The 21,757-nt window shown below is 38.9% G+C and overlaps 1 protein-coding gene across 1 annotated transcript; it reads left to right on the forward strand.

The window, feature by feature from the left end:
* The first annotated feature begins 464 nt into the window (after positions 1-464).
* ZNF454 (zinc finger protein 454) lies at positions 465-21,512 on the forward strand. The gene is made up of 4 exons (XM_060006748.1): positions 465-497; positions 2,438-2,564; positions 2,972-3,061; positions 20,179-21,512. The coding sequence occupies exons 1-4, from the start codon at positions 465-467 to the stop codon at positions 21,510-21,512; spliced, it is 1,584 nt and encodes a 527-aa protein (XP_059862731.1).
* Positions 21,513-21,757: the final 245 nt, after the last annotated feature.

Raw genomic sequence — 21,757 nt, forward strand, 5'->3', positions numbered from 1 at the left:
TTCACTCCCTGCCCAAGGATTAGGCAGCCGTCCAGGCAGGAGACACACTTTTCTTGAGATCTCTCAGCATAATTTAAGGGCAAAAGGCTGGAGAGTGTGTAGAAAGTATGAAAACAGGCTGGAGGATGCTTTCTTCAAGAAAAGTCAAAGTATTTAAATACAGAAGGGAAGATATGGAGGATCTGACTCAGATTGCTAGGGGGAAAATTGGTGGGGGGTGCTGGGAGTAGCTGCAAGGTGAGCTATTCCCTTTACAGGGGAGGCCATCAGAAAGACCCTCCAGGAGGAGAGAGGATTGGGAGCAAATAGGGACTAAGAATTCACTACCTGGAGTATTGGAGGATTCCCAGGGTGTGAATGCTCAAAGCCCCACTCTGGACTGCTGTGTGGTATCTTTTGACCCAGTCCTCTCCTCATAAACAGTAGAAGGTGTTACCAGCCTGAGGCTCATCAGAGAAGAAGGAATGGCAGTCAGGTGCCTGCCAACCGTGGTCCAGGTGAGTGAGGGATTGCTGTGGGCTTCCCCCTCTAAATTGCCTTAGGAGATTTGAATGTAGTAGTTGAGGAGGGTGGGCCTGTTTGTTTACCCTGACCAGGAGCTTTTCTCCCAGTCCAGTCTCTCTCAGGAGCCTGACCCGCTCCTGCCCCCCCGCCCCATCTTGGGCACATCCTGGTGGGTGTCAGAGCTCAGGAACTTGCTAAAGCTCACCTAAGTGACACAACTGGAAGTGAAACCCAGGTTGGTCCAAAGTGGAAACCTGCACTCTTTCCACTAGCAAGTAAAATAAGAGTCTAAAGTGGTAAAGGCAGTACCTAACATAGGAGTGATAGAAGAGAGAAATTGGAATGCTTTCTTAGAAAGGTGGGATTTACTGGGCTTTAAAAAAAAATTATATTTGGCTTTTTACTTCAGAGGAATATTGGGTACAAATGAAGTCATTCAAGTGGTATGTTTTCAATTTCAATAAATTACTGAAAAGCTTTGAGCAGTGCTAACTTCATTAGAATAAGGGTATGGACTCCACTTTGAAGGAGACAGCGTTCATTTGAGTGTACAAATTCTGATGAATTTGGTAAATTTGTTCTAATTCATTCACACTTAAACCTGTCCAGGGCAGGAATCTGTGGCAGAAATCACTGGAAGGGCTGAGCAGCCGATTGAAAGTGCCATGTCAACCCAGTCCCAGCTCACTGGTTGCTCACCCTTCTCCTTGGTTTCTAGCTTGTCCTTTAGAACCCATCTCAGGCACCACTTTTGTTTTGAAACCTGTCTTCACGGTGCCAGTCCACTGTGATATTTCTCTTCCCTAGCCTTTTCCTCAAATTCATTGTTGGTGTCACACAATGATCTTGTGTTTACAGGCTGCCATAATTTTGGTTGCCATTCAGCAGACCTGTATTAGGGATGTAAAATGTGCCAGGTATTAGATCTATGCCCATGAAAGAAAGGTGAACAATGTTCCCTGACAGATTGGTTCATGGGTTCAGTCCAACAAATGTTCCTTGGTTCAGCCTACTTTGTGCAAGGATCTGGGTGCAGGTAACAGAAACCTAACTCAGACTACCTTAAGCAAAAGCAGGTCTTTATTGGAAGGATACTGGGATATTGCCCAAAATCCAAAGGCCAAAATGCACCTGTACTTCAGCTAGGCAAGTGGGGTCTAGAATAATCTAAAAGTCCTTTCTCTTGGACCCTTGCCTTTCTTCTCTGGGCTTCTACTTAACTCTTCCTTCTCAGTTCACACCAGCTCTCTTGGCCTCTCAGCCAAGTGTTTCCACAGAAGGTACTAGCTGTGATCAGAGGGAACAAGGTCACATTGTCCAGAAGGACTGTTTCCATGGGAACCGTGTATGTGTGTTGGGTTCAGCTGAAGAAAAGCAGGAGTTGCTGAGTAACACATTTGTAACAGGTGCTGGGTACATGGGCCATGCTCTAGAAGACATGATGGGAAGACAAGGGAGATGGTCCATAGCTTCTTGGAGTTAACAGTCTAGTGGGGGAAACCAAAAGTAAACCAAAACTCAGCGAGTGGGACAGTGCTTGGATGGCCCTGCACAGGTGATATGGGAGCAGTTGAGGAGGGGTGCTGAAGAGGTAATGCTGAAGCCAAGACCTAGGTAGGATTGGTCATAGGGGTGGGGGTACAGGCAGGGCTGTGCAGATTGATGGAGATGGGAGAAAATGTTTTGGGCAAGATGAACAGCCAGTGTGAAGTCCCAGTGCTGAGGAGGCCTGTCCTCTCCACAAGGTATTTTTCTTCAGGGGAACGAAGTCTGATAAAAGCTTGACCCCTAGGAGACCCTGAGGAAGTGCTTCCCTTGTCACAGAACACCATCCCCCTTCTGTGCTAACAGCCCTGCAGACGGTCACAGCATTTCCCAGAGAGTCATGTGAGGGAGTAGCCACCAGTCAACGGGGATGGGTTTGCCCTTACAGGAATCAGTGACCTTCAAGGATGTGGCCGTGCTTTTCACCCAGGATGAATGGGCGCAGCTGAGCCCTGCTCAAAGAGCCCTGTACAGGGATGTAATGCTGGAGAACTACAGCAACCTGGTGTCCCTGGGTAAGTGGGAGCCTCTGAAGTCTCATCTTCATATTTGGAGATTTCTTTGGGACCCGTAAACTGGTTCCATACAGAAGTTTGGGTTGGGAGTGAGCTGTTCTGAGGATGTTATCTCAGTGCCTATCCTTTGTGTCCTGGGCACAGGGCTCTTTGGAGTCTAAGTGCAGATGTCTCAAAGGTGACTAGAGGTCGAATCCTCCCTCCCTTCCAGCAGAGAGGAAGACGGGAACAGATTCTCTGTGTCAGGCCCAAACCATCTTTTCCTCCTTCTGGGAACTGTTGTGTACCCTGGGCCCCTATCAGGTCACCTTTTCCAGGAAGTTCTATGGACCATACCTCATCCTTGCAATGATTTTATCTCTGGTATGAACAGATATGGCCCATTTTTTTTTTCCCCTCAAAAACAGGACTCTTAGGACCCAAGCCAGATATGTTTTCCCAGCTGGGAAAGGGGGAAGAATGGATGCCGGAGGACTCCCTGGGAGGCTTCTGTCTTGGTAAGCATGCTGCATGTGGGAGGCATTGGGAGGAACACAGCACATGCGCCAGGCCTGTGGACTGAGAAACGAGCATCTTTTCCCTTCATGTTCACCTCAATACCTTGTTGCCATATTTGTCCCCACGTGCATGTGGCACTCCTGTCTTGTGGCAGTTTGTGCCTCCCTGGATCCTCCTCCCCATGATTTTTCTTCTCTCTCTATTTGGCGTAGATGGACAGCTCCCCACTGTGCTTGTGTGTCCTGTTGTTCCCTTCAGCATCTGACCGTGCAGTCTCTGCTCACACTTCTCCAGTGAGGAGGAACAGCATAGGTTACACACAGCTGAGCAGCTTCTGGTCCTCAGGGCCAGTCACCATGTGCCTACTGAGGCAGCTCTTCTAGCTAAACATTGCACATTTCTTCAACCACCTTCATATTTGTTCATCCACGTGTACCTACATTCAGCATTTAATTATTCTCCACCTTCTGCTGGTGCTGCACTGGGCTGTAAGCACCATACGAGCACAGCCAGATTTTTTGCCCGTTTTGCTGTATTGCTCATGCCCAGCACAGTGCTTGGCACCTAGTAAGTGGCAAAGACTTGTTGCCTGGGGATACAGAGAACACGACAGTTTAGTGGCTGTTACTTGTTTTGAGGAACCCATTGGATCTGGTAGCTTAAGAACGGGAGCAGGGGTGCCTTTCCCTAAACCCCCCAATATTTTAGAGAGCTATTGGCATGTTCAAGACATTACATTTCACTTTCTGCCAGCATTTGGCCAATTGTAAAATATTTTTAAAAACCTTTTGTTACTGATTTTTCACAGGAGCCCAATGAAGTAGGCAGGACTTTATATCCTACAGTAAGTAACTGTTTACTGGAATGTCTAGGATCTAATCTGTTATGGAATTTATATGTCTTAACTCCAAAACTCAGTTATCAAAAAAATCTTTTAACTTACCCCAATAGCATTCTGAATTTGTATGTTCTATTACACCCAAACTAAGGCATTTTTAATATTTCACTCAGTATTATATTATACAAGCAGTGTTTTAACAAAAAAAGACAAGGGATGGGAATTAAAAGAAATTAATCCACTGTCCTAGTACTCTGGCCTATTAACATCATTTATTCTTCCATTATTCATCATTGACACTAATTCTTTATTGCACTTTTGAGGGGGGATTGTGAAGATGAAGAGGACTTTTATGCCTAGAAGGGATTTTATAGTCAGGTATGAGTAATGACATGAAAAACCATGAGGTCATGGTTCAGTCCTTCCCAGATGCCTTTCACGATCCTCTGTTCCAGCACCTCTTGTTTCCTGGACACCCTAAGCTGTGAGCTGATTCACGAAGGATGATTAGTGGTCAGCCAGTCAGACATGGAAAGAAATCTTATATTTCCCAATAAACTTTTGGGGTTTTGTGTTGCTGTTGTTTGTTTGGTGGGTTTTTTTTTTGTTTGTTTGTTTTTGTTTTTTGGCTGCACCATGCGGCTTGCGGGATCTTAGTGCCCCAACCTTAGTTCCCCGACCAGGGATCGAACCCAGGCCCACAACAGTGGAAGCACAGAGTCCCAACCACTGTATCACCAGGGAATTCCCCCAGTAAAGTTTTATAGTTGTTCTTTCAATTTCCTATTAAAATTATAGTGCTGTTTTTTAATAGAACTACCTCCTTGTTTTTCAACTGGAAATTGCTGCTGTAAAGAAGTGGTAGTCATTTCCAAATATTTATTCCCCTTGTCACTCTCCAATTCTTATTCTTAAAGTGTTCACTGAATTATTTTTAGTGTAGTTTTTTATTTCTGTTTCACTTCTTAATGACTGGCTAGGACTTCAAAAACCATGTAGAACAATGATAGTAGGTTTATCTCTGGTTTTTCAAAGGATCGGATCTAGAACTTTTCCATTGTTGCATCTATCACTCTTGGTTTAGAAAGACACTTAATTTTAATAATAGTAAGAAAAAGTCCTTCTGATAGCTTTCTTTTAAAATTTTTCTCTTCCCTGGGCCATGATCTAGTGTAGGCAGGGAGCTGACATTTGAGCCCCTGTGGATCAGCACTGTGCTGGGTGATCTCCGGGGATTTGTTAGCTGCCCCATTTCAACCTTACAGCCTGTGAGGCAAATATGATTAACCCCACTACAGAAAACCCAGAAAACTCAACTTCAGGATGGTTAACTAATATCAATGTATTTAATGTTGCCATTTTGTTGCAAGTCAGGATGAGGGTTAAACCAGTGTGACCCTCAAATGGTGTCATTCCCCCCCCTTCTCCAAAATAGCTTTAATTCTTCAGAAATTGTTTACCCAGTAAACCTAAAGAAAATGACCTGATCCCTTAATTTGAGTAGATTGCTAATAACTTTTTACATTTCTTCCTTATTTATTAATCTGTTTAGTTTCTTTTTGTTATATCAATTGTACATTTGCCCTTTAGCTTTAAATTATCTTTTCTTGAGCCATAAAATGTATTCATTTACAACTGTGCATGGTATTCATCTATAATTTTTTTTTACATCTTTATTGGAGTATAATTGCTTTACAATGGTGTGCCAGTTTCTGCTTCACAACAAAGTGAATCAGTTATACATATACATATGTTCCCATATCTCTTCCCTCTTGCATCTCCCTTCCCCCCGACCCCCCCTCCCACCCCTCTAGGTGGTCACAAAGCACCGAGTTGATCTCCCTGTGCTATGCGGCTGCTTCCCACTAGCTATCCATTCCACGCTTGGTAGTGTATATATGTCCATGCCACAACTCTCGCCTGTCACAGCTTACCCCTCCCCCTCCCCATATCCCCAATCCATTCCCCAGCAGGTCCGCGTCTCCATTCCCATCCTACCCCCAGGTTCTTCATGACATTTTTTTCTTTTTTTTTCCTTAGATTCCATATATATGTGTTAGCATACGGTATTTGTCTTTCTCTTTCTGACTTACTTCACTCTGTATGACAGACTCTAGGTCCATCCACCTCATTACAAATAGCTCAATTTCATTTCTTTTTATGGCTGAGTAATATTCCATTGTATATATGTGCAACATCTTCTTTATCCATTCATCTGATGATGGACACTTAGGTTGTTTCCATCTCTGGGCTATTGTAAATAGAGCAGCAATGAACATTTTGTCACATGACTCTCTTTGAATTATGGTTTTCTCAGGGTATATGCCCAGTAGAGGAATTGCTGGGTCATATGGTAGTTCTATTTGTAGTTTTTTAAGGAACCTCCATACTGTTCTCCATAGTGGCTGTACCAATTCACATTCCCACCAGCAGTGCAAGAGTGTTCCCTTTTCTCCACACCCTCTCCAGAATTTATTGTTTGTAGATTTTTTGATGATGGCCATTCTGACAGGTGTGAGATGATACCTCATTGTAGTTTTGATGTGCATTTCTCTAATGTTTAATTGTGTTGAGCATTCTTTCATATGTTTGTTGACAGTCTGTATATCTTCTTTGGAGAAATGTCTATTTAGGTCTTCTGCCCATTTTTGGATTGGGTTGTTTGTTTTTTTGTTATTGAGCTGCATGAGCTGCTTGTAAATTTTGGATATTAATCCTTTGTCAGTTGCTTCATTTGCAAATATTTTCTCCCATTCTGAGGGTTGTCTTTTGGTCTTGTTTATGGTTTCCTTTGCTGTGCAAAAGCTTTGAAGTTTCATAAGGTCCCATTTGTTTATTTTTGTTTTTATTTCCATTTCTCTAGGAGGTGGGTCAAAAAGGATCTTGCTGTGATTTATGTCATAGAGTGTTCTGCCTATGTTTTCCTCTAAGATTTTGATAGTTTCTGGCCTTACATTTAGGTATTTAATCCATTTTGAGCTTATTTTTTTTATGGTGTTAAGGAGTGTTCTAATCTCATACTTTTACATGTAGCTGTCCAGTTTTCCCAGCACCACTTATTGAAGAGGCTGTCCTTTCTCCACTGTCCATTCCTGCCTCCTTTATCACAGATAAGGTGACCATAAGTGTGTGGGTTTATCTCTGGGCTTTCTATCCTGTTCCACTGATCTATCTTTCTGTTTTTGTGCCAGTACCATACTGTCTTGATTACTGTAGCTCCGTAGTATAGTCTGAAGTCAGGGAGCCTGGTTCCTCCAGCTCCGTTTTTCGTTCTCAAGGTTGCTTTGGCTATTCGGGGTCTTTTGTGTTTCCATACAAATTGTGAAATTTTTTGTTCTAGTTCTGTGAAAAATGCCAGTGGTAGTTTGATAGGGATTGCATTGAATCTGTAGATTGCTTTGGGTAGTAGAGTCATTTTCACAATGTTGATTCTTCCAATCCAAGAACATGGTATATCTCTCCATCTATTTATATCATCTTTAATTTCTTTCATCAGTGTCTTATAATTTTCTGCATACAGGTCTTTTGTCTCCTTAGGTAGGTTTATTCCTAGATATTTTATTCTTTTAGTTTCAATGGTAAATGGGAGTGTTTTCTTGATTTCACTTTCAGATTTTTCATCATTAGTGTATAGGAATGCCAGAGATTTCTGTGCATTAATTTTGTATCCTGCTACTTTACCAAATTCATTTTTTAGCTCTAGTAGTTTTCTGGTAGCATCTTTAGGATTCTCTATGTATAGGATCATGTCATCTGCAAACAGTGACAGCTTTACTTCTTCTTTTCCGATTTGGATTCCTTTTATTTCCTTTTCTTCTCTGACTGCTGTGGCTAAAACTTCCAAAACTATGTTGCATAAGAGTGGTGAGAGTGGGAAACCTTGTCTTATTCCTGATCTTAGTGGAAATGCTTTCAGTTTTTCACCATTGAGGACGATGTTGGCTGTGGGTTTGTCATATATGGCCTTTATTATGTTGAAGTAAGTTCCCTCTATGCCTACTTTCTGCAGGGTTTTTATCATAAATTTTTTTTTCAAAAAGTGTTGAATTTTGTCGAAAGCTTTGTCTGTGTCTATTGAGATGATCATATGGTTTTTCTCCTTCAATTAGTTAATATGGTGTATCACGTTGATTGATTTGCGTATATTGAAGAATCCTTGTATTCCTGGAATAAACCCCACTTGATCATGGTGTATGATCCTTTTAATGTGCTGTTGGATTCTGTTTGCTAGTATTTTGTTGAGGATTTTTGCATCTGTGTTCATCAGTGATATTGGCCTGTAGTTTTCTTTCTTTGTGACATCCTTTTCTGGTTTTGGTATCAAGGTGATGGTGGCCTCGTAGAATGAGTTTGGGAGTGTTCCTCCCTCTGCTATATTTTGGAAGAGTTTGAGGAGAATAGGTGTTAGCTGTTCTCTAAATGTTTGATAGAATTCGCCTGTGAAGCCATCTGGTCCTGGGCTTTTGTTTGTTGGAAGATTTTTAATCACAGTGCTTGTGATTGGTCTGTTCATATTTTCTATTTCTTCCTGATTCAGTCTTGGCAGGTTGTGCATTTCTAAGAATTTGTCCATTTCTTCCAGGTTCATCTATAATTTTAACATTTTACATTATATCCTCTTTCTCATTTCCAACTTTATCTGTGTATTTTTCCTCTAAAATTTGTTGAGACTTTTTGTAGAGAACCAGCTCCTATTTCTCTTACATGCTATAATTTTATTTCAACACTTAGCATTATCATTTCCTTTTTTTACTTAAAGCAAATATATTTTGATACTGTAATCCTATCTACAGAACAGAATCTGTAACATTTTTGAACAGCCTGAAGAATGGGCAAACACCCTCCATACCCTGCTGTCCAGCTGAAGAAACAGAACAAACTGCATATGTGAAATTCGATGTGTCCCTCCTCATCAGATCTTCCTCCTTTCATACCAGAGAGCCACTAGCTTGAATTTTACATTAGCTCCTGTGCTGCTCTTCTTGCTCTTTACCACATTTATCCATAGCTCTGAGCAATATTGTTTAGCTTTGCACACTTTAAAGTTGATATATACATATATATATGTATTGTACTATAGATACCTTTCCACAGCTTGCATTTTTTTCAATCCTTGTTGAGATGTGTAGCTCTAGTCATTTTTAACTGCACTCTGATACTCCTTCAATGGCTATACCTTTATTTAACTATTTTCTTGCTGATAGACCTGTAGGTTGTTTCCAGACTTTTTGCTGCCTTTTGAATGATGCTGACCTGAATATTCTTTTTTTTTAAATTTATTTATTTAATTTTGGCTGCGTTGGGTTTTCATTGCTGCACACGGGCTTTCTCTAGTGGTGGTGAGTGGGGGCTACTCTTTGTTGTGGTGCGTGGGCTTCTCATTGAGGTGGCTTCTCTTGTTGCAGAGCATGGGCTCTAGGCGTGCAGGCTTCAGTAGTTGTGGCACGAGGGCTCAGTAGTTGTGGCTCATGGGCTCTAGAGTGCAGGCTCAGTAGTTGTGGAACATGGCCTTAGTTTCTCCACAACATGTGGGATCTTCCTGGACCAGGGCTTGAACCTGTGTCCCTTGCATTGGCAGGCGGATTCTTAACCACTGCACCACCAAGGAAGTCCAGACCTGAATATTCTTGTACATACTTCCTTATACACATGGGCCTTGTTTGGGAATTTCTTTAGGTGTATTCATAGGTGTAGAAATAGTGGGTTTAAGAGTATATGCTTCTTCAGGTCTACTACGTGGTCCCAGATTGCTGATTAAATTAGTTGATACAAATTATACTAATAGTTAATTCAGGTCAGTTGATGTTACTTTGGCAAGTAACAGGAACTGAACCAAAATTCCTAAGAAATGGTATCTCATTGTGGTTTTAATTTGCACTTCCTTGTTTACTGGTGGACTTGAACATCTTCATATGTTGATTATTTGTGTTCTGTGACATATTCTTCATCCATTTTTCTGTTATAGTTTATCTTTTTCTTATTCACTTGTAAGACTTCTATATATAATTAGGAATTGAATACTTTATCAGTTAATATGTGTGCCAGTCTATAGCTTATCTTTTCTCTTTCTTTACTAGCAGAAGTTCGTAATCAGTCTTTGTCTTAATGATCTTTATCTTAGTGCTTTCTGTGTCCTGTTTAAATAATGCTTTCTACCCTTAGCTCCATGAGGGAAGGACTTGGCCATGTTTGCTCTTGTATCTCAGCTCACCAGGTCCCAGTATGTATTTGTTGAATGAAATCATGAATTTTTTCTAATAATAATTTACTTTTGTCTTTTTTTTTTGTATAAATCTTATCAGAGGTTTGCCTTTTTAATAAATTTAATAAATAATTTTTGACTTTACTGATTGTTTCTATTTTATCTTTATTTCATTAATTTTTGCTCTTCATTATTTCTTTCCTTTGAATTTTTTGGAGCTTATTCTGTCCTTTTTCTTTATTTTTAGTATTAAATGTCATAACAATAATGCATTTAGTTTAACGAAACTACAATGTTTATTATGAAAACTGATGGCCTCTTATCCCCCCTTATCCCCATTCTCTCCTCTTTAGAAGTAACCATTTTCTCTTCTTTCAGTTGATTATTTGGTACATTTGTTTCCATGTCTTTAAGGAATGTGTTTATATTGCTACCTCTTGACTTTTCAGTTTTAGGCATTATTTACTGAATTCCTTCTATAAAAGTGAGGATTAAACTCACCTCCCCGACTATTCGTCTTACTACCTTTTCCATTCCCTATCCTTCCAGTAGGGTTATAGTGTACTTAATGGTCAGAGAAATAGTCATTGTTTACATTCTGAAGCACTATTCACAGCTGATCCATGAAGTAAGTCCTGGCAACTTTTGCTTTTGCTTTCCTAAGCAATCTTCCCAGGGTTCATTTAGTTTAATTTAATTTAATTTAATCTCAGACCTTCTCTAGTTGTCTGCATCTCGATTCTCAAGACTTTTAGATCAGAAGTCATTCTGACAATTTCATTTTCCTGGAAAAGTCTCTTCTGGAGCCATCTGACCTGCTCCTTTCTGGAATGGCAGGTGCCTAGCTGTCATCCTCCTGCAAATCCCGTCTTTCCCGGCCTGCACGTCCCACATCATCCTTTTTCTTGGCTTATCTCTTCATTTGCACATGTCTTCCAGTAGCTTCCTAAGAAAGGATGCACAGGAATAAGTTTTTGGTAACCTAGCAAGTCTATAAATGTCTTTTTCCTGCCGTAACACTTTCTGGATAGTTTGACTAGATAGAATTCAACACTGGAAATCTTTTTTCTTCAGAATTCTGAAGACATTGCTCTGTTGTTTTCTAGACCTAAGTCTGCTATTGAGAAATCCAAAATCTTCAGGTTCTTCATCACTTGTGACCTGTTTTTCCTCTCTGAAAGCTTGCATGATCTCCTCATTTACTCCAGTGTTTCTCAGTGGTGTACCCTGGTGTGCTCCTATACTTGGATCCACTGAGGATTGGTGAGCCTTTCCATCTAAATTTCTGCCCTGTGGATCTTGGACATTTTCTTCTAGCATTTTTTAATTTCCACCTTCAGTTTTCTCTATTTTCTCTTGATGGAATGCCTGATACCACCTGGACTGGTCTTCTAATTTTATCTTTTATATATATATATATATATATATATATATATATATATATATATATATATATATAAATCTTACTGTCCCCAGTAAGTTTTTTTTGTTTTTTTAAAATATTTATTTATTTATTTATTTATTTATGGCTGGGTTGGGTCTTCGTTTCTGTGCGAGGGCTTTCTCTAGTTGCGGTGAGCGGGGGCCACTCTTCATTGCGGTGCATGGACCTCTCACTGTCGCGGCCTCTGTTGTTGCGGAGCACAAGCTCCAGACGCGCAGGCTCAGTAGTTGTGGCTCATGGGCCTAGTTGCTCTGCGGCATGTGGGATCTTCCCAGATCAGTGCTCGAACCCGTGTCCCCTGCATTGGCAGGCAGATTCTCAACCACTGAAAAACCAGGGAAGCCCTAATTTTATCTTTTTATTAAAATTTCCATCTTTATTTTTTTTGTTCTACTTTTGACAGGTTTCTTCAGTTATGTCTTCCAGTTCATCTACTGAGATTTTTAAAATATTTTTAATGAGCTTCATTAAAGTATAATTTACATGCAATAAAATTCACCATTTTAAGTGTAATATTTGATCAGTTTTGACAAATTTATCACCAAATCAAAGGAATAACATTTTTGTCATCTCTAACCAAAAATGCCTTCTTACCTCTTTGCAATTAATCCCATCCCCTGTCCCCAGCCCCTGGCAACCACAGATCTGCTTCTGTCACTGTGAGTTTACTTTTCCAGGATTACTTTTCCATTGCCTAAAAATAGTTGTTTCACTTTTTCCCTGGTTTTCTAATTGTTTATGGTGGGAATTCTCTGTTGAGTTTTCAAATTCTGCCATCCTTTTTAATTTCCAAAAACTCTTGTTTTATTTGTAAGCTCTTATTCGTGTTTTACAATGGTAATATCTTACCTCTAAAGGTAATGATTTCCAAAAACACTTTCATCTCCCTTTATAGGCACTGTGTTCTCAAATTTTCTCTTTGATTGTTTTGATATCTCTTTGGTATCTCTTTCTTGTTAGAGGCTTTCCTCAGTTGGAAGAGGGAAACCTTCCAGCTCCTCTGAGTTGGGGAAGGGATCTGAGGGCATAAAGGCTTCATAAACTGACCTTAATCCAAAACTCCTTATTTTATCCACCCCCACTCTCAGATGTACTTGATAGTGCCAAGTCTTGAAACTTTTGATGATTTGGAGGAAATTGGGTCAGTTTCTGGTCTCTCCCTGGGGGTGACCTCTTGACTACATTGTATAGGGTTTGGATCATACTACTTGCATACCTTGTTTGATACCCTAGAGTTATCGATATATAGTTTAAACCCATACTTTTTTTAGTGCGGCCCAATGCAGCTACAGGTACTGCTCCTAATTCAGCCCCCATGAAGTAACCTGGGCCCCAGTGAGAACTGACTCTGAGGGTCCAGTCTTTCCCCATCTCAGTTTATCTTCAGCGTCGTGAAACCAGGGTGTGTTTGACCCCCTCTTGATAACACAATTAGATGAGTGTTTTCCTGTAACACAAAACGTTAAAAAGCCAGTTTTCTCTTATATATAGGTGATATGTTTAATGATCACAATCCAGAAAAGGCTTTAATAAATATAGCTATCTAATAGCTGCTAGAAAAGAAAGCTAGCAATTGGTTGTTTTTATTGAGCCAAATTATTATTTTTGAAAGCCACTCCCAGATTTTTTAAAGTAAACTTTTATTGAAGTAATACTAACACAGGAAAATACATAAATTATAAGTGTACAGCTCATCAGATTTTTACAGTATAAATACATCTGTATAACCAGCACCTATATCAGGAAATAAAATGTTCCTAGAACACCAGATATCCCCTCCCATCCCCTCTGTTTCTTTTGTCCTGAAGATAATTACTACCCTGACCATAGCTTTGTTTTGCCTATTTTAAAACTTTTTATAAATGGAATCATATGTGTCTACTCTTTTGTGTCTGGCTTCTTTGCTTTCACAGTGTATTTGAGATTCATCCATGTTGTCTTATGTAGCAATAGTTGATTCATTCTTATTGAGGTATGATATTTCACTCTGTAAACCTACCACTATTTATACATTCTACTGTTGCTAGACATTTGGTATATTTCTGACTTGGAGCTATTATCAGTAATACTGGAACTATTATGAACATTCTTGTACATCTTTTAGAGAATGTACGTTATACATTTCTCTTGAGCATATAGCTAGGAGTACTATGTTCATGAGTAGGCAAGCTTTTTTTTTTAATTTATTTTTTTTGGCTGCTTTGGGTCTTAGTTGCAGTGCACGGACTTCTCTCTAGTTGTGGTGTGACTGTTTTCTCTTCTCTAGTTGTGGCGCACAGGCTCCAGGGCACGTGGGCTCTGTAATTGTGGTGTGGGCTCCAGAGTATGTGGGCTCCATAGTTTGCAGCATGCAGGTTCTCTAGTTGAGGGACGTGAGCTCAGTAATTGTGGCTTGCGGGCTTAGTTGCCCCGCAGCATGTGGGATCTTAGTTCCCTGACCAGGGATCGAACCTGCGTCCCGTGCATTGTAAGGTGGATTCCTTACCACTGGACCACCAGGGAAGTCCCTGCAAGCTTTAATAGACACCGCCAAATAGTTTTTTAAAGTGGTTATACCCGTTTATACTCCAGCCAGCAGGATACGAAGGTTCCATGTCCTCTTATATACTTAGTATTGTCATTAAAAGTTTGTTTTTCACCATTCTAGAGGATATATGGAGTATCTCATTGTATCTCAACTTATGACTAATGAAGTTGATCATCTTTTTATTTTTTTATTGATCATTTAAATATCCTCTTTTGTAAAGTATCTATAAGTCTCTCCCCTATTTTCTATTTAGTTGTCTAATCTTACCTTATTGATATATTTTAGGGTTGTACATTTGGGATTTGATCCTCTGTCATATAGATACATAATGCATTATAAATATTATTTCACACTTCGAATAATGATGTTATTTGGTAAACAGAAGTTCTAAATATTTAGGATAGTCCAATTAATTGGGGTTTTTCTTAAAGTTAATGCTTTTTGTGTCCTACTTAAGACATTTAATGCCATGAAGATCTTCTGTGTTTTCCTTTATTCTTTTGTTTTTCATATTTAGGTCTACAGTCCACAAGGAAGATTTATTTTCATTATTTTCCATAAAGGTATTCAGTTGACCCAGGATCATTTACTGAAAAGACTATCATTTCCCCCATTGTACTGCAGTGTACCTTTGTCATACATAAGGGGACTGCATGGGCATAGGTCTGATTCTGGGTCTATAATCTGTTCCGCTGGCCTGTTTGTATACAGACTGGACTTCCTTAAATGTTCAGAAGAATTCACTAGTGAAGCCATCTCTGCTTGAAAATTTCTTTGTGAGAAGGTATTAAATGGAAGATTCAATTTATTTATTAGATGTAGGACCATTCAGATTTTCTCTTTCTTCTTGCATCTGTTTTGATACACTATATCTTCCTAGAATTTAGTCTTTTAGTTTATTGGCATAAAGTTTCCTCATTATGCTATTATCTTATAAATCTCTTTAGAATTTGTCTTGATGTCACCTTTATCATTCTTGATAGTGGTAATATGTGCCTTCTCTCTTTCTCCATTAGTCTTGATAGAGGTCTATCAATTTTTTATTAAGTTATCGATTTCTGTTATTTTTATTATTTCTTTCCTTCTCCTTTGTATTTAATTTGCTATTTTTCTGATTTCTTGAGATTGATAATTGATACAGATAGATAGATGTACATTTCCTTCTAACCATGCTGTAGCTGCATTTTGTGAGTTTCATTTCATGGTTCTATTAAGTTTAAAATATTTTCTAATTTTTGTTTTGATTTCTTTATCAGTTATTTAGAAATGTATGGACTAGTTTTAAAATATCTGGATTTTCTAACCGTCTTTTTGGTATTTTGTTATTCACTTCTGGCATAATTCCACTGAGTTCAGAATACACATTCTGAATGATCTCTGTCCTGTGAAATGTGTTCATACTACTTCACCTCCCAGTATATGTTCAGTTTTTGTAAATGTTCTATATGCACTTAAATATGTATATTCTGTCATTGTTGGGTATAGTGTTATAAGTATATCATTTAGATCAAGTTTGTTTATCTTGTTATTCAGATCCCCTATTCTTAATGGTTTGATTTGTGAGTTATTGAGAATGGTATGTAAACATATCTCACTATCATTGTTAAGGTTTCTCTATTTTTCCTTTTTATTTTCTCAATTTTTACTTTATACATTTTGAAGTTATATTATGTGAAAATGTAGATTTGTTATATTTTCCTAGATAATTGAACCTTTTGTCAATATGAACTATCTTAAAGCCTGTTTTCTCTAATATTATGAGATTTGTCTGATATTAGTGTAGGTATACCAGCTTTCTTGTGGTTAGTGCTTGCTTGATAAATCCTTTTCCATTCTTTTCTTTCCTTTTAATTCTGGATCTATATTTTTGATATTTCTCTCCTGAGTGCCATATAGTTGGATTTTATTTTTTTAATCCAGCCTCACAACAGTTTTTTATTTGTTTGTTTGTTTGTTTTTGCAGTACATGGGCCTCTCACTGTTGTGGCCTCTCCCGTTGCGGAGCACAGGCTCCGGACGCGCAGGCTCAGCGGCCATGACTCACGGGCCTAGCTGCTCCGCGGCATGTGGGATCTTCCCGGACCGGGGCATGAATCTGTGTCCCCTGCATCGGCAGGCAGACTCTCAACCATTGCACCACCAGGGAAGCCCAACCTTAGTTTTTTAATAGGAGAATTTAGACCAATTACTAATATGTATAGGATTGGACGTCTGCTATTTCATTATTTAATTTTAATTTTACTCACCTGCTTTAAGTCCATTTTTTTTCTTGTCTTCTTTTGAATCAACTATTTTTACTGTTCCATATTCCAATGAGCTTGTACCTTCTTTAACTAGTCTTAAAGACTGTATGAGCTTGTATCTTCTTTAACCAGTCTTTTATTGGTAAGTCTAATAAGTAAAACCAGCTTATTACTATCCAAAATAAATAATTTCCAGGCAATGCTAATAGCTTAAAACAATACTATTTCTTTCTTTCATGTCTTGTGGTGTTTTTGCTATGTATTTTAATTATGTATATATTTTCAACCTCTCAAGACATTATAATTATTGTTTTGTGCAATAATATTTTTATTTACTCTTTCCATTGCCTTTTCTTACTTTTACACCTGGGATTATCTTTCTTCTGCCTGGAACACTCCTTTTATTGTTTTTTTTTAATATGGGCCTGCTGGTGACACAATCTCTGTTTTTATTTGTACAGAAATATCCATTTCATATTTACCTTTTTGGGACATTTTGTTTCTATTGAGTTCTAGTTTAGCAATTTTCAGCACTTCAGATGCTATTTCATTGTCGTCTTTTTTTTTTTTAGACAATTACAGAGCTATTTTTTTAAATTTATTTAATTTATTTTTGTCTGCATTGGTTCTTCATTGCTGCACGCAGGCTTTCTCTAGTTGTGGTGAGCAGGGGCTACTCTTTGTTACGGTGCGTGGGCTTCTTGTTGCCATGGCTTCTCATTTTGCGGAGCACAGGTTCGAGGTGTGTGGGCTTCAGTAGGTGTGGCATGAGGGCTCAGTAGTTGTGGTTCATGGGCTGTATAGCGCAGGCTCAGTAGTCGTGGTACACAGGCTTAGTTGCTCCACAGCATGTGGGATCTTCCCAGACCAGGTCTTGAACCCATGTCCCCTGCATTGGCAGGCAGATTCTTAACCACTGTGCTATCAGGGAAGTTCCTATTTCGTTGTCTTCTGTTTTCCCTTGTTTTTGGTTGAAAAGAGAGCTATCAGTTTTATTTTTTTTTCTCTTTTAAAGGTAATATATTTTTCCTCTCAAGGAAATTTCAAATTAATCTTATGTTTTCAGTAGTTTGACTATGGTGTACCTAGGTGGATTTTCTCTGAATTTATCCTGCTTGCAGTCTGTTGTGCTTCTCAAATTCATTTTTCAACCTTTTTTTTAAAAAATAGTGTTTTTTGCCCCATTCTTTTCCTCCTCCCATTCGAGAACTCCAGTCACACATATGTTAATAAATGTTTTCACCATGTCTTATATGTCTTTTTAAATTTTTTCCTCCAGGTTTTACCATGGATATTTTCTGCCTATGTATTTTTTTTAGTTCACTATTCCTCTCTTCTGCTATGTCTGATATACTGTTTCTTAAAATATTTATTCATTTTATTTATTTATTCAAAATTTTTTTTTCTCTGTGTCAGGTTTTTGTTGTGGCATGCAGGATCTTCTTGTTGCAGTGCAGAGGCTCTTCGCTGTGGCACGTGGGCTTCTCTCTAGTTGTGGCGTGCATGTTTTCTCTCTCTAGTTGTGACACTTGAGCTCCAGAGCACGTGGGCTCTGTAGTTTGTGACACACGGGCTCTCTAGTTGCGCACAGGCTCAGTAGTTGTGGCGCACAGGCTTAGTTGCTCCGTGGCATGTGGGATCTTAGTTCCCTGACCAGGGATCGAACCCCTGTCTCCTGCATTGGAAGGCAGATTCTTTACCACTGGACGATCAGGGAAGTCCCAATGTCCAATATACTGTTAAAGCTATCTATTGAGTTCTTAATTTCAGTTATATTTTTCAGTTCTAGAATTTTCATTGGATTCTTTGGTTCCAATTCTCTGTTAAAGTTCTCATTCTTATCTGTTTTATTGAACATGTTAGTCACACTTATTTCAAACCCCATGTCTGATAATTTTGGTATCTGAGTTCTGAGGGTCTTTCTCTATTGTCTGTTTTTTCTCTTGATTCAATAATTTCTTAGTACTCCTGGTACTTTTTGACTGAATCCTTGACATCATGTGTGAAGGAGTGAATACGCTCTGGATGATGTTATGTTCCTCCAGAGAAAATTTTCCTTCCCTCTCGTAGACAGCTGGAGTACAAGCAAACCACCCTAATCCATCCACCCAGGGACTCATTAGCTGGAGATTGGGTTGAATGTTTATGAAGCTTTACCTATCTCTTGTTTGCCCTTGCTGTTAGGTTGTAGACCTCCAGGAGTCCCAACTGAGAGCTTTACATGTTTACTCTGACCACTGTTTACCCCACAGCCCCCCAGAAGGTCCTGAACTCCAGTTTTTGGCTCAACAGTACTATAAGACTATAGAGAATTCTGAATTTCTGCTTAGCTTAGTCTCTTGCCCTGAGAAGTTTAAGAATTCAGCAAATTCTCTGACGAAAAAAAAAACACTGTTAGAATCACCTCTGTATTTCCCTTCTATCCCAAATATTAGACTATCAAGTTGGCTTCAAGTGATATCTGATGCCTTTAGACAGATTTTTTTTTTCAATTCAGATTTTTTGGGTGTTTTTTGCAAGAACCTGGTCTTCCACAGGCTACTTTGTCAGGTCCAGAAGCGAAAGTCAGTTCTTAAGATTTTGAGATTTGGCAAAACTGGTGTTTAACTTTAAACATTCTTTGTTTTGAGCAAGGATATATTATTCTAAGCTCACAAGGATTGTAGCCTTAAAGTGCACCTGTTTAACTTTCTTTTCCAGGTAAGTACAAGGAGTTTCATTATTATTATTATTATAGCTCTTTATAGATTTTCTGGAGTGAGTAGGAGAAAAAAGCATTGAGGGAGGCTTGTTCTTGATAGGCTTTCCCAGGAATCTTTGCATCATCTGTGTTAGTATCAAGTCCTTATCATTGCATTTCTTAGTACAAAGTCTTAAATAGACTTAACACAAAAGACAGATATTCACAAATACGTACAGAAAACTAGTATGCATTCAGAACTCTACTTGTTAATATCAGGATACCCATGAGACCAAGTGAGACTGTTGTTGAGTAAGTGTGGAATTTGTTTTGGGGGAGAGGAATAATTTTGTCAGACAATTCATGGGACCTTGGCCCAGATCCCAGTAGCAGAGTCCCATTTCTAATGACTATTATACTCCTTTCCCCAAGTTCAGGGCCTTGCCTCCAAGACATACTGGATATATCCTGGCAGATTTGCTGCTTTCTTCCTAATTTTTTATGCTCACATATACATCCTCATGGTACATTTTCCTTATATCAATGTCACATTATTCATATAGGTTTGAAGATGTTGCTTCCTCACTGGTAGCAGGAGGTTCTAACTTTATTAGTAGGTATCAGTGTTTCACAGGCTCTATAGTAGCCTAACTTTTTATTTTCCATCTGAATGCTAAAATGTGTCTATAAAACATAAATGCCGGTTTTAGTAGTTACTCCGAAGCTGAACTTTTTTTCTACCAAGTGTTGACCTCTAGTTTCAATGGTTTCTTAAGGTCACATCTAGGTTATTTTAAAGACCATATCACTAAAACAGATAAGGTACATTTTTTTCTTATCTGTTAGCATAGTGTGGTCTTACAGGTATTTTTGAGGCTTCAAAATTCAGGTAACTTCTCTGTAATCACAAAGAAAATAAATATTGTACTCAGGATCCCAGCTCAGGCCTGTGACTTCTGAATGTCAGCTCCAAGCTCTCCTGCTTCATACATTGTATAGTTGTCAACCCCTTCCTGCCATGTCCTCTGTTCACCTCTTCTCCCTTTTCCTGTTTTATCTTCACTTCAAGAAATCTTCAAAATTACAACCTCTCTGTTAGCATTATAAACAAGGTCACGTTCTTATCCCAACTAGATGTTTTACTAAGATAAAACAGACATTTGAATTTTTGATGTCTTTCAGATTGGATGACTACACCTGTGAGTAAGAAATCAACTCTCAAGGCAGATATTCCTGAAGGAGAATTGGGTCAGTGGATGATAAAGGAAAGATTCACTAAAGATACTCACTGGAAATATGATACACTGTTGGAATGGCAGCATGGAAGCCAGGAGATAAAGTTGCAGCAAGTGATGCTTGCTCATGAGAAAACTTCATCTGTGGTTGGTAACCAGAAATGTGATGAATCTGGGAAGCACTGCACCATGAGCTCATCCTTTGTTCAGAGTCAGGGATTTCAATCTAGCAAAAAAGCCTTTGAGTGTAGTGAGTGTGGAAAAGTCTTCACTAAGAGTTCAACCCTCAATAAACATCAGAAGATTCATACTGAAAAACTTAATGCAAATCGGAAAATTCTTATTAAAGAGAAGCGATATGAATGTAGAGAATGTGGGAAAGCCTTTCACCAGAGCACACACCTCATCCATCACCAAAGAATTCACACTGGTGAGAAGCCGTATGAATGTAAGGAATGTGGCAAGGCCTTCTCAGTGAGTTCCTCACTTACTTATCATCAGAAAATTCATACTGGAGAGAAGCCTTTTGAATGCAACTTATGTGGAAAAGCTTTTATCCGAAACATACACCTTGCCCACCATCATAGAATACATACTGGAGAGAAGCCTTTTAAATGTAACATATGTGACAAAGCCTTTGTGTGCAGGGCACATCTTACCAAACACCAGAATATTCATAGTGGAGAGAAACCCTATAAATGTAATGAATGTGGGAAGGCCTTCAATCAGAGTACAAGTTTTCTTCAGCATCAGAGAATTCACACTGGGGAGAAGCCTTTTGAATGTAATGAATGTGGGAAGGCTTTCAGGGTGAACTCTTCCCTTACTGAACATCAAAGAATTCATACTGGAGAGAAACCTTATAAGTGTAACGAATGTGGGAAAGCTTTCAGGGATAATTCATCCTTTGCTCGACATCGGAAAATTCATACTGGAGAGAAACCTTACAGATGTGGTTTGTGTGAGAAAGCCTTCAGGGACCAATCAGCCCTAGCCCAGCATCAGAGAATTCATACTGGGGAGAAACCTTATGCGTGTAATATATGTGAGAAAGCATTCAGTGACCATTCAGCCCTCACTCAACATAAGAGAATTCATACTAGAGAAAAACCTTATAAATGTAAAATCTGTGAGAAAGCCTTTATCCGAAGTACACATCTGACTCAACATCAGAGGATTCACACGGGAGAGAAACCCTATAAATGTAATAAATGTGGGAAAGCTTTCAACCAGACTGCAAACCTCATTCAGCATCAGAGACATCATATTGGAGAAAAGTGATATGGAAGAGCTTTGAGACTAAGTGTATTAATTATTGAATGCAAGAGAATTTCCATTCTACATAATAACCATGAAAGCTTACATGAAGATAGTCATTTTATTTACTGAGAGTCAAGGTTCACAGTAGTGTGGGTTTTGAGAACTTAAGAATGTCAAACACTCCTCATAATTCAGAACTGCCTCAGTTGAATAGTCTGAATTAGTCTGAATTACCAAGTATCAGAACCAACATGGACCTTCATTAA

The sequence above is a fragment of the Delphinus delphis genome, chromosome 3 (assembly GCF_949987515.2).
Source record: "Delphinus delphis chromosome 3, mDelDel1.2, whole genome shotgun sequence".
NCBI classification, from domain to species: domain Eukaryota; kingdom Metazoa; phylum Chordata; class Mammalia; order Artiodactyla; family Delphinidae; genus Delphinus; species Delphinus delphis.